The 17,368-nt window shown below is 52.5% G+C and overlaps 5 protein-coding genes and 1 non-coding gene across 6 annotated transcripts; 3 read left to right on the top strand and 3 right to left on the bottom strand.

Moving 5' to 3' along the window:
• Positions 1-2,028: 2,028 nt before the first annotated feature.
• Positions 2,029-4,193, bottom strand: J4E92_004232 (uncharacterized protein; the record flags this gene model as incomplete). Its single annotated transcript, XM_051495622.1, has 3 exons — positions 2,029-3,309; positions 3,362-3,863; positions 3,913-4,193. The coding sequence occupies 3 exons, from the start codon at positions 4,191-4,193 to the stop codon at positions 2,029-2,031; spliced, it is 2,064 nt and encodes a 687-aa protein (XP_051354641.1).
• A 766-nt stretch (positions 4,194-4,959) lies between these two features.
• J4E92_004231 (uncharacterized protein) lies at positions 4,960-7,345 on the top strand (the record flags this gene model as incomplete). The annotated part of the gene is made up of 2 exons (XM_051495621.1): positions 4,960-6,117; positions 6,164-7,345. The coding sequence occupies 2 exons, from the start codon at positions 4,960-4,962 to the stop codon at positions 7,343-7,345; spliced, it is 2,340 nt and encodes a 779-aa protein (XP_051354640.1).
• Positions 7,346-8,120: 775 nt separating this feature from the next.
• On the top strand, positions 8,121-9,359 carry J4E92_004230 (uncharacterized protein; the record flags this gene model as incomplete). Its single annotated transcript, XM_051495620.1, has 1 exon — positions 8,121-9,359. One exon carries the CDS (start codon positions 8,121-8,123, stop codon positions 9,357-9,359), a length of 1,239 nt encoding a protein of 412 aa, XP_051354639.1.
• Positions 9,360-10,630: 1,271 nt separating this feature from the next.
• On the bottom strand, positions 10,631-10,715 carry J4E92_004229. The gene has a single exon. It is a non-coding gene; the product is annotated as a tRNA-Val (tRNA).
• A 368-nt stretch (positions 10,716-11,083) lies between these two features.
• On the top strand, positions 11,084-12,133 carry J4E92_004228 (uncharacterized protein; the record flags this gene model as incomplete). Its single annotated transcript, XM_051495619.1, has 1 exon — positions 11,084-12,133. The coding sequence occupies one exon, from the start codon at positions 11,084-11,086 to the stop codon at positions 12,131-12,133; it is 1,050 nt and encodes a 349-aa protein (XP_051354638.1).
• A 4,212-nt stretch (positions 12,134-16,345) lies between these two features.
• J4E92_004227 (uncharacterized protein) lies at positions 16,346-17,368 on the bottom strand (the record flags this gene model as incomplete). Its single annotated transcript, XM_051495618.1, has 3 exons — positions 16,346-16,441; positions 16,573-17,337; positions 17,363-17,368. The coding sequence occupies 3 exons, from the start codon at positions 17,366-17,368 to the stop codon at positions 16,346-16,348; spliced, it is 867 nt and encodes a 288-aa protein (XP_051354637.1).

The raw sequence follows: 17,368 nt of genomic DNA, 5'->3' as shown, positions 1-17,368 counted from the left end.
GATGATTTAGGTTTGTAAAGATGCGTCATGCTAGGATGACCGTGTTGCGCACCGCAAGCCAACCACGCCAAGTCACCACACCGCGCGCATCTTGTTCTTGTGTGCAGGCTACCTCGGCAGCTTCTCGCTGTCTTCGCATATTGGTATTTTCGCTCATTCTGATGTCCCGATGCCTGCGTTTTAGGTTAAACTGCTGTATCGCGGATTTGCATGTGATCGCTGACGTAGGCATACATGGGTGCGGGTGTCCTTTACAGACATCACATGCGTGAGCGAGGCACGCTTTTTGGAATTTGCATCGAGGATAGAAGAGAGAAGTGGCACATCCATTGAACTTTGCAGACAATGATTTAATGTTTTAGTGGCTGAACTGGGCGCAGCGCAGCAAACATGCCCATAGTATGAATTGCTTTTGTTGTAGTAAAGCCTTCAGGTGGATGACGAGGACAGAAGAATGGTACGGAAGTGAGGGTTTTCATACCGCCCCAGCATCAAGGTAGTCGTCGACAGTTTCGATTTCCGCAATCAAGAAAAGGGAGAGAAGCGAAGTACGGTCACAGATCCCAGCTTCTATGTTTTGGTATCTCTTTCTTTAGATCTCTCAACAGCACAGGAAACATTCTTGCCTCATGTGTGAGTTTTGGTAGAATAACTCCATCGAGCGGATGAGGAACGAATAAGAGTGCCATGTAATCAATCGCTCTTATATCGCACTCGAACACATATGGTAGTCTTCATCGCTTTTCTGAGAATGAGAGAAAGACGTGGGACCTTGTGGTTCAAGAGATAGGCCCGCCGAACTCTCGAAGCAGATCATGTATGCTTTGAAAGAAGCTTTTGAAGCGACGTTCAAATTCCCAGCAAGGAGATGTAACTTTGAAAAGGGTACAAAGAGCGCTGGCACATGGCCCTGGCACGTCGTGTTTTGTTTCATCCATATCTTCCTGTCATCGACAGTGGCTCTAGGGTTTTGAGAAGAGTACAGCAGCGCGGACATGTCTTGACTTCATAGTCATTTTGGAAAAGAGGAAGAGTGCCCAGACATACGCAGTGCCACCCGAATTTTTGGTAATAACCACAGAATTGTGTGGATGAAGAAGAAGAACGGCAGAAGGCGCGAGGAGGTATTTATACCCGAGCACCACCCACTGCCCATACGAAACATCATTCCGTCATTTGGAAATTGATCGAGAGTAGAAGCCAAGGTACAGTTCAAGCCCACTTCCAGAAACATCATCGCATTGAGAAACGCATTTTTGAGAATGTGAAATCCGCTTTCGAGACAGAGGTTGCGAGATTTTCGGAGGCGCAGAACATGGCAGTATACGAGTACGTTTTTGTTCGAGCGCAGCGCCAGGCACATGGCACGATCGGCGTATCATTTCTGGGACGAAGATCAGAGCTGGCGGAAAAGTCATAAAACTTCTTTCTCGATGTTTTTTGACGTATGTTCCAGGCAGTCATTTTAGTTTTTTTTCTGGAGTAAGACGCCAGGAAGTTGCCAACAAGACATAATCTTGATGTTGCGTAGTTTTGGAAGGAACAGGGCGCCCGCAGACATCGGTCCGATCTGGTTCCTTTTTGGTAAGGGAAGAAATGACTTCTGGATGGTGACAGGAAAGAAGGAAGTCGAGAGGAGCTTATATACCCACACCCAAGCGCCTAACGCTCGGACACTGCAAAGTCACGCTGGTCAAAAGTGGTGGTGATGATCATCATGATATATATATTTCACGACCATGTATCTCAGTCGCTTTCCATGCTATCTACGTATACACTCACCTGACAGTCGAAACATCTTCGTGTACATAAAAGTACTCATTAACGTCAAAGACCGTCTTCATGACATAAACCAGCAGGATATCCACTGGCCATATCGCGCCAGTCCACACTGCAGAAAGCGCCGACGCTCAATATATACCAACAGCGCCCAACAAAGAAGCCACTAAACTATGCAAAACGACATTCAAGAAGCCAAGTAGGAGATACAACGCGAAGGACTGACGAAAAAGGTCATCATCCTAACCGCTATAAGTACGGGCCCCCACCTCCCTTCTCAAACTCCTTAGGATCTCTCGGACTGAGTTCCGAGCCATCAGTATCCACCCTTCTTATCGCCGGCTTATTCTGTACTCTCTCGGGCTCAAATCCTGGACTAGACGTCCGCGGCATATCCCAGTCATCCGAGTAGCCTGGCGGTCCGACCGGCTCATCGTCACCGTCATCATCACGGCTCGCTATCGGAAGGAGGTTCGTTGAATCGCCCTTGACAAGGCCCAATCTCTCTTCCTCGGTAGCAGTAGCTGCGGCTTTCCCCTCTCTACTGCCCTTCCGACTATGCCTACTAGTCGGGCGCACTTTGCTACTTGACGCTTCGCCTGTGGATTCTGAGCGGTGCCGAGAGAAGACGTTTTGGAAGGAGAATTGGCGTTTCGCGATGTGAGGGTTCGGTCGTGGTGGGGCGAGGGAGTCGTTCGAATCGGTGCGGCTATGACGGTACTGCGGGTCGGGGAGCGCGGCGAACTGGATGTGCGTGTCGATTGGCTTGTAAGATGTGTCTTGGGTCATGATAGTTTGCTTGTAGGATCCGGCGTCTGATTCGCGGTCCGATGCGCCGTCGGCTTGTGGGATGGATGGCAAAGTCTGCATGCCCATGCCAGAAGTCCCTGGAGCGTGAGAGCTGCCGCGACTACTAGTCGATTTGCCTCGGGAGCGCAGTCGTTGGAAGAAGCCGGGGTGGAAGCTAGCGTTGTCGTCGTCGTCGTCGGATTCGTCGGTCGGGAATTGTGACATCCCAAGAGGGGGGTGGATGGTTCGGGTTTGGACAATGGTGCCGCTGCGCGTCGGTGGCCGATTGGGGTCGAGAACCGTTTTACGTCTTCGGAGTCCGTCAAACTCCACCTGCTCGCCCTCACCAATCGGTTCCATGTGCTCTTCCTGAATCTTCTTCGCCTCGGCGAGTTCTTTGTGAGACCTGGCCTTGGACAGTGATCTGAGGATTGCTGCACCGCCACGAAGGGTGTCGGCTCGGGGCTCGTATTCTGGTTCTTCCATCTCTGCGACGGTTCGCACTTGGTCGAGGTCGCCCTTGAAGACGGCGGAGTCGGGAACGTCCTTGGCCGACTTGGAGAGTTGTAGTAGCACGACTCCGGAACAAATCTGCAAGAAACCCATGATGACGGTGACGATCTGAAGCGGTGTGCCTTTGAAACCCTGGAAGAGGACGGCCGAGGTGACGATAGTCGCGGAAGTGAAGAAGACGTAGTAGGTTGGTGTTACCAAAGCAGCATTGAACAGATTCAAGGCTTTCTGGGCAAAGCTTAGCATACTCCACATGGCCAAGGATGAACGAGGGACTTACGTTGAGGTAGATGATCTCCGTCAGCAATGTGACAACCACAAAGACGAGTAGCACATAGAGGAACCATTCCTTAAACTGTCCGCCGTATGTGCCAGAAGCCTGCGCTACTACAGCAGCACCGAGACCTTGGGTTGCGACGACGCTCAGTCCTCCGATCAAACTGCAAATGGTGATGTAGACCATCATAGTCTTCTTTCCGTACTTTGGGCCCAGCCAGAGAGCAATGACAACACATGCGACGATAACGACACCTGCATAGCTGAGAAAGCCGGGCGCAATGACCCATTTCTTCATGTCTTGGATGCGCGCCACAGACGACTGCTCTGGCGCGTTCACTGCAATGACAACAGATCCGATGATGCAGTTGAAGCAGCCCACCTTTCCAACAAAGCTCAAGCGTTCCTTCAAGAATATAGTCGACAGTATAGCGCAGATAACGACGGAGAGGGCGCCCATGGGGGTTACGAGGATAGCGTCGGTGAAAGCGTATGCGACAAGATTACTGCCAGGTATTAGTAGGATGTTCGGAAGTGTTGCCTCGCAGTCTGTACCATATCTCTCCGACAATCATGAGGGTCATGCCGAGCCACCACCAGGCGTTCTTGAGGTATCCGTAGCCTTCTCCCGCCTCTTCATTGTACTTCTTGTTCGCCTGTAATAGACCATGCTTCTTGATAACAAACGACGTGCCGATGAAGACTCCCGATGCAATCGCCAGGACGAGACCAATAATTTTGTACGAGCCTGGACGGGTTCCAGTGTCGCCGCCCATGCCACCAGCGCGGGCATCCAGTTGGGCGGCGGCATGGAGGACGTGGGCTGTTGCGTCCATGGTTTGGTTGGGTCGCAGCGTGTGCTACCAAGTGCTAGTGCACCGGCGACTCGACCTGGGGGTGTAATTGATTTTGAGGCTGTTTTACCGCGGAAGCATGGATAAAACTGTTGGCGACTTCAATGCCGTGTGTGAAGGTGCACGAGGCTGAACGTGGAGGAACGTTGGATCCGGAGGCAGGCACGCTTTGGGAAGTCTGTTTGGACAGGGTCCAGGGCGCCACGGAGATGAGAGAGGAAGGCGCGGAGCGGTCGCAGAGGAAGTCGCAAAAATCGGAGAGGAAGGCGCGAGTGGTAGGGGCTTTCTGTTGGTGAAGTACGAGGAAGGCGCAGTCTTCGGTGCAGATGCGGGCCGTTGGTGCGTAATCGTGGTGCGTACAGCTGAAGGGTCTAGATGCGTAGGTGATTGGTGCGCGGGTCGTCGTGGTGTTTACACGGCTGTTGGGGGCTAAAGCGTGGCGCAGAGGGGCTGCCAAACGCTGTTATACAAAAAGTTGCGGCGGAGATTGCTTGAGTAAACAGACACATGCGACAGCAGAGGCCGTCCCGCCGCCGTCAACATGTAATCTTGCTGCAGGGGCAACGGCGCATGGATCGTGGGTGTCCGGGGGGCTCTGAGACGTCACCGGCCAAGAGATCGGCGCCCGCCCACCAACGCTTGACAGCTGCCGCGCCAGAAATAGATGATCAACACTCGACAGCCAGTACGCGACGTCTGATATTCCTCCACTGCTGCACCTCCAGCGACATGATTGCAGTGTTTGAACATGGCAGTTGAAATCGACGACCACCAGGACATCTTCGCCGCCGCCAGCGTGGCTCAGATCCATGAAGCCCTCGGCCAATTGCATGAGCAGGAGGCCAGCGTCACCCAGCGCCTAAACGCCCTCATCGCCTCGCAGAAGGATCTCTCGCGCGAACTCGGTCGCCTCGATCTGCTGCGCGCCCACCTCGGCACCCAAGCGGTCAACACGCGCGCCATTAGCAGTGGCATGCTCTCCGACGCCGCCTCGACTGCGAACCGAATCTCCAGCGCCGTCAAGCGATTAGACCAGGAACAGTCCAATGTCAAGGCCACACTCGAGGTGGTGGAGCAGGTGGCGGAACTGAAGGCATGCGTGCTGGGCGTACATGGGTCTATGGGAGCTCCCCAGGACTGGGAGACGGCAGCGGGCTACCTCAGTCGCGCCGCCAAGATACCCGACGACGTCGTAAATGGCAGCTTCGCAGAGGAGATTGTACCTACGGCCGAGGTACCTGACCCGCCGCGCGTGACACTAGATGCAGCAGCAGAGTCGCTGTGTGGTCTCTTCCTGCGCGAGTTCGAAAAGGCAGCGCAAGAAGGGGACGGCTCCAAGGTGACGAGATTCTTCAAGCTGTTTCCCCTGATCGGGCGGACAAATGTAGGACTGGATGCATATGGCCGCTATGTCTGCCAGGGAGTAGCTTCACGGGCGCGGACAAACTTCAACTCGGCTGCGCCTGCCCAAAGGAATGAGGGATTCTTCTACGGCAACACCATCACAAAGCTGTTCGAGCACATTGCCCAAATCGTCGACGGTCATGAGCCGCTGGTAGAGCGCCACTATGGACCAGGCATGATGCAAAAGGTCATTGAACGTTTGCAGATTGAGGCTGATGTTCAAGGTGGTATCGTGCTTGATACATGGCACGAGGAACGCCACATTGATCGCAAACTTACCGATATCAAATCATATGCCTTTTCCTTCCTTGTCCAAAGCTTCCTGCCTTCCCAGAAACCTGCCGCCGGAACACCGCGCTCTAGCTCTCCAGCCAACGGTGCTGGCCGGGCAAGCGAGGATGAAGGAGTGGACATGAAAGAGATTGACGGTTTGCTTGGAGAGGGCGCGCTGATGCTGGGACGCTATGCCTTGTATGCGCGGTTCCTCTCAGACAAGTGCGCAGTAAGTGCGGACACACGTGTGTATCTTCATTAGCTTACCCTAGCAGCCCTCCGAACCTGAAGACCGCATCGACTACGGCTTGGTGATGCCCAACTTTCTAGCTACTAGTAACCTGCACAAGAAAGTCAACAGCCATCTCATCGAGCCTGTCAATGCCATGACGACCTTCTTCTTCCGACGATCAGTTGAGAAGGCTTTCCAGCTGGACGAGGCTCCGGCAGATCTCACACTGAATCCTACCAAGCCTCTTGGGTCCAACCCACCTTTCATAACCTCCGCCGTGGACGATGTCATGTACATTGTCAACCAGGTCATCCAGAGAACACTAGCAACTTCGCAACGTGCTGTCGTCTCTAGCGTTGTGCCTGCGGTCAGCCACATCCTAGGCGCCGAGTTCATCGGCATGATACAACGGAAGATGCGCGACGAAAGCTACCCCAAACCCGTCATTCAGGGTGGTCTTCCTCCAGAGGACAAAGTCATTGCGTTCCTGGTGCTCATCAACAATCTCGATATTGCAAACGACTACGTCAAGCGCATAGTCCAGCAGCAACTGGGTCGCCAATCACAAGGCGGCGAAGACGACGTGAAGTCGCCACTACACGACCTCTTCCCATTCGGACATGACGCGGTCTTCGTGGAGAACACGTTGAAAGCAATGGAGAAAGCTTTCGCATCCAAGAGCGGAGATTTGCTCAACGACGGCATCACCGTACTGTTTTCTAACGTATTGAAGCCGCGCATTCGACCCATCCTGGCTGAAGCATTCCGAGATGTGAAATACGATCCCGAGGATGGCGAGAACGAAGACGAAGAGGAGGAGGACGTCGATGTGGTAAAGTCGCGTTTCGATCGCGGCTGGGGAGTCGTGATCCGTCCCATCAAGCGCATCTTGACCTCAGCGAACTTCGACCGACTCCTCGCTCTAGGTCTGAACTCTCTTGCGTCGTCACTTGAGAAGCGCATCAAGAGCTACTATGGTAGGGTGAATGAGTTGGGTGCTGTTAGACTCGAGCGCGACATCTCCGGTATCATCACAGCGGCTACAAGTGGCGGCGCCTACTCACTCCGCGATGTCTTCCAAAAGAGTACGCAGATGACCCTAATTCTCAACATGGAAGACGACGAGTTCGCGGAAGTAGCGGAAGATACATCAGGCGACTCGGGCATACCCTGGGTGTTGGACGTTGAAGAGAGGAAGCGAGTAAGAGCCATCGTCAAAGGCTGATCGGATGGTGCCTGGAATTGTCCTTCCGGAGCGGGGTTCATAGATGGAGGAGCATTCTTGGCACGCAATCTATACAAATGAACCACTGCCATCCGCCTCGGTAGTGGATTATTGTCCGCAAATGATTTCCAGTATCTCCTCGTATCGCGACTGCTCGTGGCACCTTATTAGTACCACGCTGCGATCCGTTGCAACCGAGTGACATGTGGCTCGTGCCGGCTTGGCTTAACTCTCACACCTCTCACGGGGAACATCGCACACGCTCAACTCCATCTTAGCCCATCGGCGATATCCTCTAATCGCTATTTCACTTTCGCATCGAATCGTACCATACTCTTACGTTGCCAGGCGACTATCGGCCCGTCGCGCACGCCACGATGAGGCTGTCACCCGCAAAGATCCTTATCCCTTGCATCTCGCTTCTCCTGCCATCCCTGTCTTCGGCCCAATGTCCGCTCTACCAGAATTACGCTGCGCAATACCACGAACCCTTCACGCAGGGGACGTGGAATTTGAGTTATGCTAGACCGATTGTGCCGTGTCGGACGTATCGGTCGGAAGAGGTGGAGAAGACGATTGAAAGGTTACGAGGTGTTATTAAGGATCCTGATCTTTTTCGTGTATGCGACTTCGCCAGTGCAGTGCTGTCGAGATGATGTGTTGATTTGATGAACAGATTTTCGAGAATACATGGCCGAGTACTTTGGATACGACTATCGCGTGGCGAGGATGGTCAAATACGACTAGCGACCCGGACTCGTTGGAAGGACCTCTCATGAGCATGAAGCCTGAAGAACTGACTTTTGTCATCACCGGGGATATTGAGGCCATGTGGCTGCGCGACTCTGCAAATCAACTCCAAGCATACATCTCGGTTTTGAAACAAGACGACAGTCATGACAGCTTGGCTGGCCTATTCCGCGGAGCTATAAACCTGCAAGCACGCTACATTCTCGAAAACGCATTTTGCAACGCCTTCCAAGCACCGGATGAGAGCGGTGTGGAACACAAGAGCAGCATGAACAGCGATCGCATCACCCCGTCATTCGATTACTACAAAGTCTTCTCCTGCCAGTGGGAACTAGACTCCCTGGCCTCTTTCCTACAACTATCCGTGGACTACGTAACAGCAACCAAAGACTACGAGTTCTTCGAAAAAAGCAGCAACTGGACCAAAGCCGTTGAAGTCGTCTTGAACACGACAGAAAGCATGACAATAGATTCCTACACCGAGGACGGAGAGTGGCAGCACACGCCATACACCTATTGCGCCCCCTACGGCGGCACCCCAATCAACAACTGCAACGGCAGTCCACACAAAGGAAACATCGGCCTCGTACGCTCGTTCCACCGCCCCAGCGACGACGCATGTACATACCAATACCTCATCCCCTCCAACATGATGTTCTCCTCCGCCCTCAACACCTCCTCAACCATCATGTCGCGCATCACTTCGCGCGAGAACCCACTAGCCGCACGCATGCAAGCGTTCAGCACAGCGATAAACCGGGGCGTGGAGAAATACGGTATTGTTAACGATCCCAACTTCGGCAAGGTGTACGCGTATGAAGTCGACGGGTATGGGTCGGTGAATATCATGGATGATCCTAATGTGCCTTCGTTGCTTTCGGCGCCGTTTTTGGGGTACACGACGCTGCGCGATCCGATATACCAGAATACACGGCGAAAGATCTTGTCGAGGGATAATCCGTATTACGCCGTCGGACCTGTGATCACCGGTGTGGCGAGTCCGCATACCTTGCCCGGACGACCGTGGCCCATGGCGCTCATCATGACTATCCTGACAAGCGAGGACGATGATGAGATCGTTCGGAATTTGATGTGGTTGGTGCAGAGTACAGATGGGCTGGGGCTTATGCATGAGAGTGTTCATGCGAGGGATAAGGGCGTGTGGAGTCGGCAGTGGTTTAGTTGGGCGAATGGCTTGTTTGGGCAGATGATACTGGATTTGGAGAGGAGGAAGCCGTGGGTTTTGGGTATGAGCTTTCAGTAGCGGTCCTGGATGATCCCCATCCCCATCATTTGGGGCTTTGTTTGATGTAGTATCAACATATGTATGCCTTCCAACGGACTTTTTCTAGCCACTGATTCCTATGATGTCTACTTAGAGTTCAAAATCTTCGACCTTTGCTCGGATAGAGTATTAACCTGTCGACATAAAGATTAGGAAGCTCAATCATTGCTAGCATTAATTACAAAGATATCTACATAAAGATGAGGAAGCTTGATATTTGCTATTATCAATTACCAAGATGTCTATATAGGCTTAGAGAAACTCAGTTGTTTACTGTCATCAGTAGGCGTTTTGTCTTTGTGGAGATGGCAATAGCCCTTGTAAAAACAGAATATAAACTGACAAGCAATACCAGGAGCCATGCGCACGAACTCCAGATCGGATCAGCGCATAGTCTCATCAGTCTGACGAACCTTGCCAGCGACACTTAGAAGATAGCGAGAGAAGCTCAATGAGTAGGAATGGAAGGTGCCAGAGCGACAAGCAGCAATCCAGGCAAGCAGCATGGCAGCCAAGTGCTGCTTAAGATCCGCGACACCGTAGTCTTGCTCCTTGATCAATCAGAAGATAAGAGCAAGTTCAGGATCGGAGAGGTTGTTCTTGGCGTTTGACGCTAAATCAACGTCGTACTGCACAGCGACGAAATGAATATGACGGCAGACTTCCTCGTGCCACTTCTGCCACATGGTGTTGAAGTTCGGCAACAAGGTAGAAGCCAACCAATACAGACTATGCTTGAGTTGCCACAGACTGCCAGCTTTGATCTTCTCGCCTAGATGACCAGTGCTGGGATCGGCCATTGCACCGAGAAACTCTTTTGTGCGGGGGATGAAAGTCGCAGAGTTCCTGGTGTCTTCGGTCTCGGACGATTGGTCGGGGTAGACAGCATCGACATACTCTTCGAAGGCGGTACGGGCGCGAGTGCGTCTTGCATCTTACTAAGTTAGCATATGAAGCTCTCCAAGCTAGCTGGAGCTGTGGAAGGGACGTGTTCTTTGAGGGGGGCCTTTTGGTCGATGGAGCTGATGGGTCGAATCACTTGTAGACGTCAAACCTATCTATAATTTCATAAGTCTCCTGAGTAGAAACAAATGTATTCATACACGCTATCTAGCCGGTCCGCAATTTATCCCTGTAGCAGCTATGTCAGATTCTTGGCTAACTCCGAGATCAAATTTTGGGCAAAAATGATGCCGCCACGTCGATCCACCTCACGCCGAGACCGTCGGGACAGCAAAAAGACAGCTGAATGATTCAAGCGAGGCTCGAACTCGCGACCTTTCGCGGACTACACATGTGTGAGGCGAACGTGATAACCAACTACACCATCGAACCAACTTTGATGCCAGAATGGAAAAAAAGTTGCAATATATTGCGCGAAAATGCGAAGCAGCGAGGTCGAGAGACGAAGGCGGGGCTGAATGCGGGGCAATAAGCTCTCGTGGCATTGTTGGGTCTCCACTGAGAACTTCGAAGGAACAAATCAAGTATGGACGCAAGTTGCTGACTTGGCGACGATGCACCGCTTGTAACCGGATGGAGCTGGCAGAAGGGTCGTACAGCCCGTCAACATGATGCGAAAGGCTTAGTAAAGGGCGCTGCTTACTTCTACACTCTGCTCATTAGTAAAGCTTCGAGCAAGGTCCTTCCCGTCAAAGCACCCCTCCTTCGTTCAGATCTCTCGAATTTGTTCGTGGACCGTCATGGCTACTCTCAAAGAACAGCTGCCATGGATATCGTTGCCGCTGATCGTCAACGCGCCGATGGCGGGCTTCGCAGGCGGTAAGCTCGCGTCAGCTGTGACACTCGCTGGTGGCCTCGGTATGATCGGAAGTCTACGCAGCATGGACGACTTGCGGAAAGAGTTGGATATCGCGACCGAAGCTTTCAGAACCAGTCCCGAACTATCGGCGTCGCGTGTTCTCCCAGTTGGCGTCGGCTTCCTTCCCTTTGTGCTCAAACTCGAAGACATTCTTCCGGTGTTCGATGACTACAAGCCCGCTGTCATCTGGCTGTTCGTGCCGAAAGATCTGGACGACTACGCGCAATGGGTACCAGCGATACGCAAGGCTTCACCGGAGAGCAAGATTTGGATTCAGCTCGGCAGCGTCGCGGCAGCTCTTCATGTTGCGAAGATCGCGCGTCCAGACGTGCTGTGTCTCCAGGGCGCAGACGCCGGTGGTCACGGCTTCGAGAAGGGCGCAAGCATCGTCTCGCTACTACCGGAGGTGGCCGACGCGCTTGCTGCGGAAGGCTTTCCACATACACCCCTCGTTGCCTCTGGTGGTATCGTCGACGGACGCGGCGTCACTGCAGCACTCACCCTCGGTGCCGAAGGCGTCGTGATGGGGACGCGTTTCCTCGCGTCTAAAGAGGTGAACGTCCATCCGGTGTACCAAGCCGCAGTTCTGGAGGCGCAAGACGGTGGTCAGGTGACGACGCGTTCGAAGCTTTTTGATCAGCTGCGCGGTCCCAACATTTGGCCAGAGCTGTATGATGGGCGCGGGTTGGTGGCACAGAGCCACAAGGACTTCGCGAACGGCATGAGCCTGGATGAGATACAGAAGCTGCACAATGAGGCCGCTGCGGGTGAAGATAAGGGATATAACACGGGCTTGCAAGGGCGTGCAGCAATCTGGGCTGGCACTGGTGTGGGCTTGGTGAAGGAAGTGCAAAGCGCGGGCGAGATCGTGCAGAAGGTGCAAGAAGATGCGAAGGATGTTATGGCTAGGGCTGCGGCGAGGCTGAAGTGAGTAATGATATTGTTTACGTTGCGTCACGCCAAGAAAGTGAAAGTGAACGCGACTGCTTACGGCAGGAAGGCGCAATCGTTGCGACGACCTCGGGAGAAGGCATGACGTCACGTGTTTAGTCGCAAACTTTCGGATCTTGAAAGCACAGGAACAAAAGATTAGATTTGTCTGTGTTGCAGGGCGTCGGACCACTTTTGCTCGCTGGTTGTCGCGTCGGCTCGACTCCTTGATCAGCTGATGATTTCATTTCTTCTCTGTTCGATTGCGGCGTCGCACCTCCCTACACGTAGATTAAATACCCAACACCTGGCGCATCCTGTTCATCCAGCACCTCTGCTCACTTCAAAACTGACAAAGCTTTCTCATCCCTCTCCACCATGTCAACTTCTAAGGATATCCCAACGTTCGATAGCCTCCGCTCTTCTGGCACCATCGTTCTGTCCTCTATGGACATGCTGCGAGTGCGCTTGTCGCTCTTTGGGTCTTTGGAGTCTTCAGTCGAAGTTGCGGACACTCACGACCCAGACTCTAAATGTGAACCATACACTACCGACGGTCATTCCTTTCACAAGATCTCCACCTCGCCCGCAACGGAACCACCGGTCTCGTCGATCAGCAGCATACACATAGACGATCTAGACACATGGGGATACAGATGGGAAGGAGAGCATCGGTGGGATAACGAGGACAATCAAGAGTGGGTCGAAACCGAGAACGATGAGGATCGGGCGCTTTTGCGCTGCTGCGGCATGGCTTGCCCACCACCTCCGCTGTCCCTCGAGGTGCTGCCTACTACGCATCCCTTCGTTACCGTGCACGATTACATCACTCAAGTCCATGCTTGGATCCAAGCTCTCAAACCAAGCATTCTGGAGGCCCTGTGCGAGTCGCGCTCTCCTTCATCGAGGTTTTACATCAGCTTGATGTCCCTGAAAGTATTGATTTATGAGGAGGACTTTCGGGCGGACAGACTGTGGAAATCAGTTGAGCAACATGTACGACGACGCAGAGACGGCACGATGTTTTCTCGAATACGCAATCATAACACAGTATTCGCAAGTCAGTAGCGCTGACGTTCATAATTCACGTGTTGGGTTCCAAGTCTAGGTGTCTGCTAAGTTGCACGACTTGCATATTGCGAATTTCTAGTTGTGCCAGAGCTGTCTGGTGAATTTTGCTAGACTAGTTTTATTATCCGTCTTTCATATCCACCCATTACCTCTATGAACCATTTGATCCTTTCATCACGTCGCTCTTCATCTGTCCACGTCTGCTGTACGAAAGTACCGCGGACCGTCTTCGTGTCAGCCATACTTGGCGACACATGTAGTGTACCTACTCCTGCTCTTCTGTATACTCCGGGACACTCTTCCATCACTAGTAGCGCATTTTGTCCCGTACCAGGTTGTTGAACACCGAATCTCGGAGCAACCAATGGTACAGCAAAAGCCTCAAGAGGAGCGTCATGGTCGTGACTATGAAGCTGTAGATTATCCCACTTGCAACCGCCCATGGTTACATATCCATATCCAACTGCCGCTATGTAGTCATAAACACCCCCCTGCGTTTTTAAATCGCTTTTGCACAGCTTTATGATAGGTGCCTGGAGTATAAGAGAGGCATCAACAATGTCGCCAAGAATTGGGGGACCTCGAGTATTGTAGGTGACTTGGATAACCTCAGTACAAGGTATATGCTGGCAGTATTTCGGAATCGCCCACAACCAGTGTACCGGACGCATCGATGATGCCCACGACCAGCTTGGTATTCTTCCAGGTTCAATTGGATAATCAGGCTCGAGATGGTTATCTCCCCGAACACAAAACCAGAGTAGATCGATTAGGAGCGTGTCCTGCCACAAACCAGCTATGTATCGGGATTTAACATGTTGTGCCTGGTAGCGGCTTGCAAAAGCAGCAATAGCAGGCAATCTATCTTTCCCGAATGTGAGGTTCCGCCAGGAGTAGCCGCTCACGATCTGATACCAAGCTGTCGATGGGTGTACGAAGACATGTGTTGGTTGTCGAGCTTTTTTCTCCGGATCTCCTTCTGAAACCATCTTCTCTAGGCAAGACCACACAACTTCCTGGCTACCGAAATGGAGAACTCTCGGCGATAGACTGAGTTCCTGGAAAGTCCACCCACGTTTGTATAGTGCCCATCCATCGTCTGTCTTGCTGCGATAACCTTCATCTTTGGCATCAGGCAAACGAAGCGCTTCGCGGACGTTCACCCATGGGATTTTGGGCAAAGGAGAAACCATGCGAGGTCTTGAAGTTGTACTGAAAAAGCCCTGGGACGCGTTCTGCGCTGCGACCGCAGCGATAGTCACATATGAGTTCTCGTAAATGTGAGCCATGAGAGAAGCTTGCTCACGCCAGTCTTCGTCATCGCCCTGCACTATGCAAAGGCTGTCGATCCATATATAGTTGATTCCAAGCTCTTTGCAGACTACCAGTGCATCTTGATATGTCTTTGGAAGGACCTCAACCTTCACACCACTTTTGATATGGGCATTCCGGTTTTGAATGGTGGTCTGAATTAGATTCTTTCCGTCTCCCCAACAGTAGCTCAAGCAAGCATATCGTTCGGGTTCCACGCCCTCGATGAGTGTCACATGTCCGTTGTCAATGCGAAGGAACCTGATGCCGCTAAGAGCTCTTTGTTGTGCACCACCTCCTCGGCATCCGGAATGATCTGACATACATTCGCTCATCCAAGCCCTGATAGTGTCGAAAGTTGAACTCGATGATGTTTCTCCGGGCAGTAGAGTCACCGGGGCCGTAGCATGAAGAGTAGTGACTATCTCGGATGTTTCTGCAGGCCTAGTCAGGCTCCCCGGCTAAAAGACCCTCTATTGCAGCGAGGAAAAGACGTACCTGAGTCTTTGCGTAAGCACTCGAAATCCCGAGGATCGGGGGCTGCCTGCTTCCCAACATCATCATAGTGTATGGTGAATTTACCCTCTTGCCTAAGAGAAATCCAAGTTGGTTGTGTTTGTGTTATCGTAGCAGCCCATTCAAAACAAACTTCTGCTAACAAGAACCACAAACAATCGCCTTCGAGGTCTACTTCACGCTCGCCAATCGATCCAAGCATGTCCTCAGGCGCTATGGCGATTATTCCATGGAAACATTTGGTGCAGCTATGGTCAACCAAATCTGAGTAAGAAAACATAATCAAGCAGGTAAGCGGTATTGGAGGGTGGGGAGTATGAGCAGCACTGCACAGCCTCAAGAGCTAAGTCGCTAGTGCTCACTTAGGGCTAGCGTATTCCAGGGCTTGCAGTGACACTCGTGGACAAAACAGCCTAATCTAGTCGTATGAAAGTGTGGATCTCCCAACCAAGGTGTGAAAATATGCGTGCGAAAGGATTTCGGAGAGATAGATGGGCGGAACAAGAGTGTCGGCGGAAAGAAATAACCAAGTTCAGCTATTGAATAGATGGGAAGAAGTTACAATTAGAGTATCGTTCCAGATACACACAACCCCACTACAGCCACCAACCAGTGCAACATACCCCTCACCTCGGGTGCATGCCTGACCGCAGCACCGGTGAACTCCAAAGGAGCCGTCTGCTGGACGGGCGCAGCGCTGGCATTACTCGGCACCAAAAAGCCAGCCGCCATAGTAACTACCGGTGCCGGCGGCGGTAGGTTCTCTGTCGCAACAGCCGGTGCGGATGCGATTGGTGTTGTCGAAGCGACGGAGGAAGAAATTACGAGAGAAGTTTCGGACGCGCTCGACAACGCCGGAGACGCTGAAGAGGCTGGGCTTGCGGAACTCGATATGTTGAAAGTGGGAATGAACGATGAAGATGGCGATGCAGATGAAGCCTGAGTTGCGGATTCAATCGACGACTCCATCGACGAAGTAGGGACGATAGCGGCAGATTGGCTAGCCGTGCTCGAAGCCAAAGTTGTTGCGTTGCTTGTCGCAGCCTCCGATGTAAGAGCAGCAGGGCTCGAAGTCTCGAAAGCTGAGGACGCGCTCTCGGAAGCAGTCACTGTGATTTCTGCTGTTACCTTGGAAGTAACGTAAGCTGTGCTTGTGACCTCCACAGTCGAAGTACTCTCGGCTGATGTTGTCGTGTTGTTGAGCAACGATGTTGCTGACGCGGTGTACTCATTAGCCGGGGCTGTTGTAGTAGCCTGCGACGATGTCGTGGACACAGCATAGCTCGTTAGGGCCGAATTGGAGTTCAGCAGAGAACTAGTGCATGGCGCAGAGACTATTTCGCTTGCCATAGTCGAAGTAGTGTTCAACAGCGACGTTGCGTACGCGGTGCTGCTTGCCACAGCGGAAGTACTGTTCAAAACAGCAGTCGTAGACACCATACTACTCATGGCAATGGAAGTGGTGTTCAGGAGCAAAGTTGTAGACATGGTGCTACTCATCGGTGTCGAAGTAGCAATCGACTCTGCGGAGGACGGGACCACGTCGCTGGCGAATATGAAGGTGACATTTGGCATCAAAGTCGGAGCCGCAGCCATCTCACTAGCAATACTCGCTGTAGTCTTCGCTGTAGTGTCTGCAACTGGCGTTCCAGATACGGTCGCGCTGAACAAGGATGTCATGTTGCCTTCTAGCTTTGGCGCCGCGGTCATGTTGGCTTCCAGCTTTGGAGGCGCGGATGTAGCTTCAACCATCATCGGCGGAGGCGGAGGCACGATAACGCCTGTAACGTTGTCGAAAGCATTCTCAGGCGCTGCGCAGCCGGACAGTAGAGGGAAGACGGCTGTGAAAATGTTCTCCTGGACACCGACTGCATTGAAAGGCGGTGGAAGGATCGGTATCGAAACATCGAGAGCGATATCGATCGAAAGGGAGACATTGGCTTCGACCAAAGCAAGAGGGCCCAGGCTTAGAAGTTCGGGTGGGAATTCTGTTGTTTGGTTGGCGAATGGCGCATTCGGTGCTGTAGCATTGCTGCTGTTGCTGACACCACAGTTCTCCGGGATGTTGCTCGACAGCTTCGCGTCCAGACGGGGTAAGTTCAACGATGGTGTGACTTCAGCTTTCAGCTGATCCAGAAAGTCGAAACCAATCGGTATGGCAGGGACGAACGCGAGGCCAAGCAAGATCTCTGCGTCAGTGATGTTAACGTTGACGGGCAGCGGAGTGAGACTCGTTTCCTGGAAGCCAGTAACGCGGCTGCTGGCAAGATCAGCAAGCTCCACTCGGATACTGGAACCATCAGGGACCTGAGAGCGTTAGTATCTCCATAACAACCAT

This window comes from Alternaria infectoria, assembly GCF_024043175.1.
Source record: "Alternaria infectoria strain BMP 0036 chromosome Unknown scaffold_5, whole genome shotgun sequence".
NCBI lineage: Eukaryota > Fungi > Ascomycota > Dothideomycetes > Pleosporales > Pleosporaceae > Alternaria > Alternaria infectoria.
The sequence above is the reverse complement of the archived record's forward strand: the minus strand, read 5'-3'. Positions and strand labels throughout refer to the sequence as shown.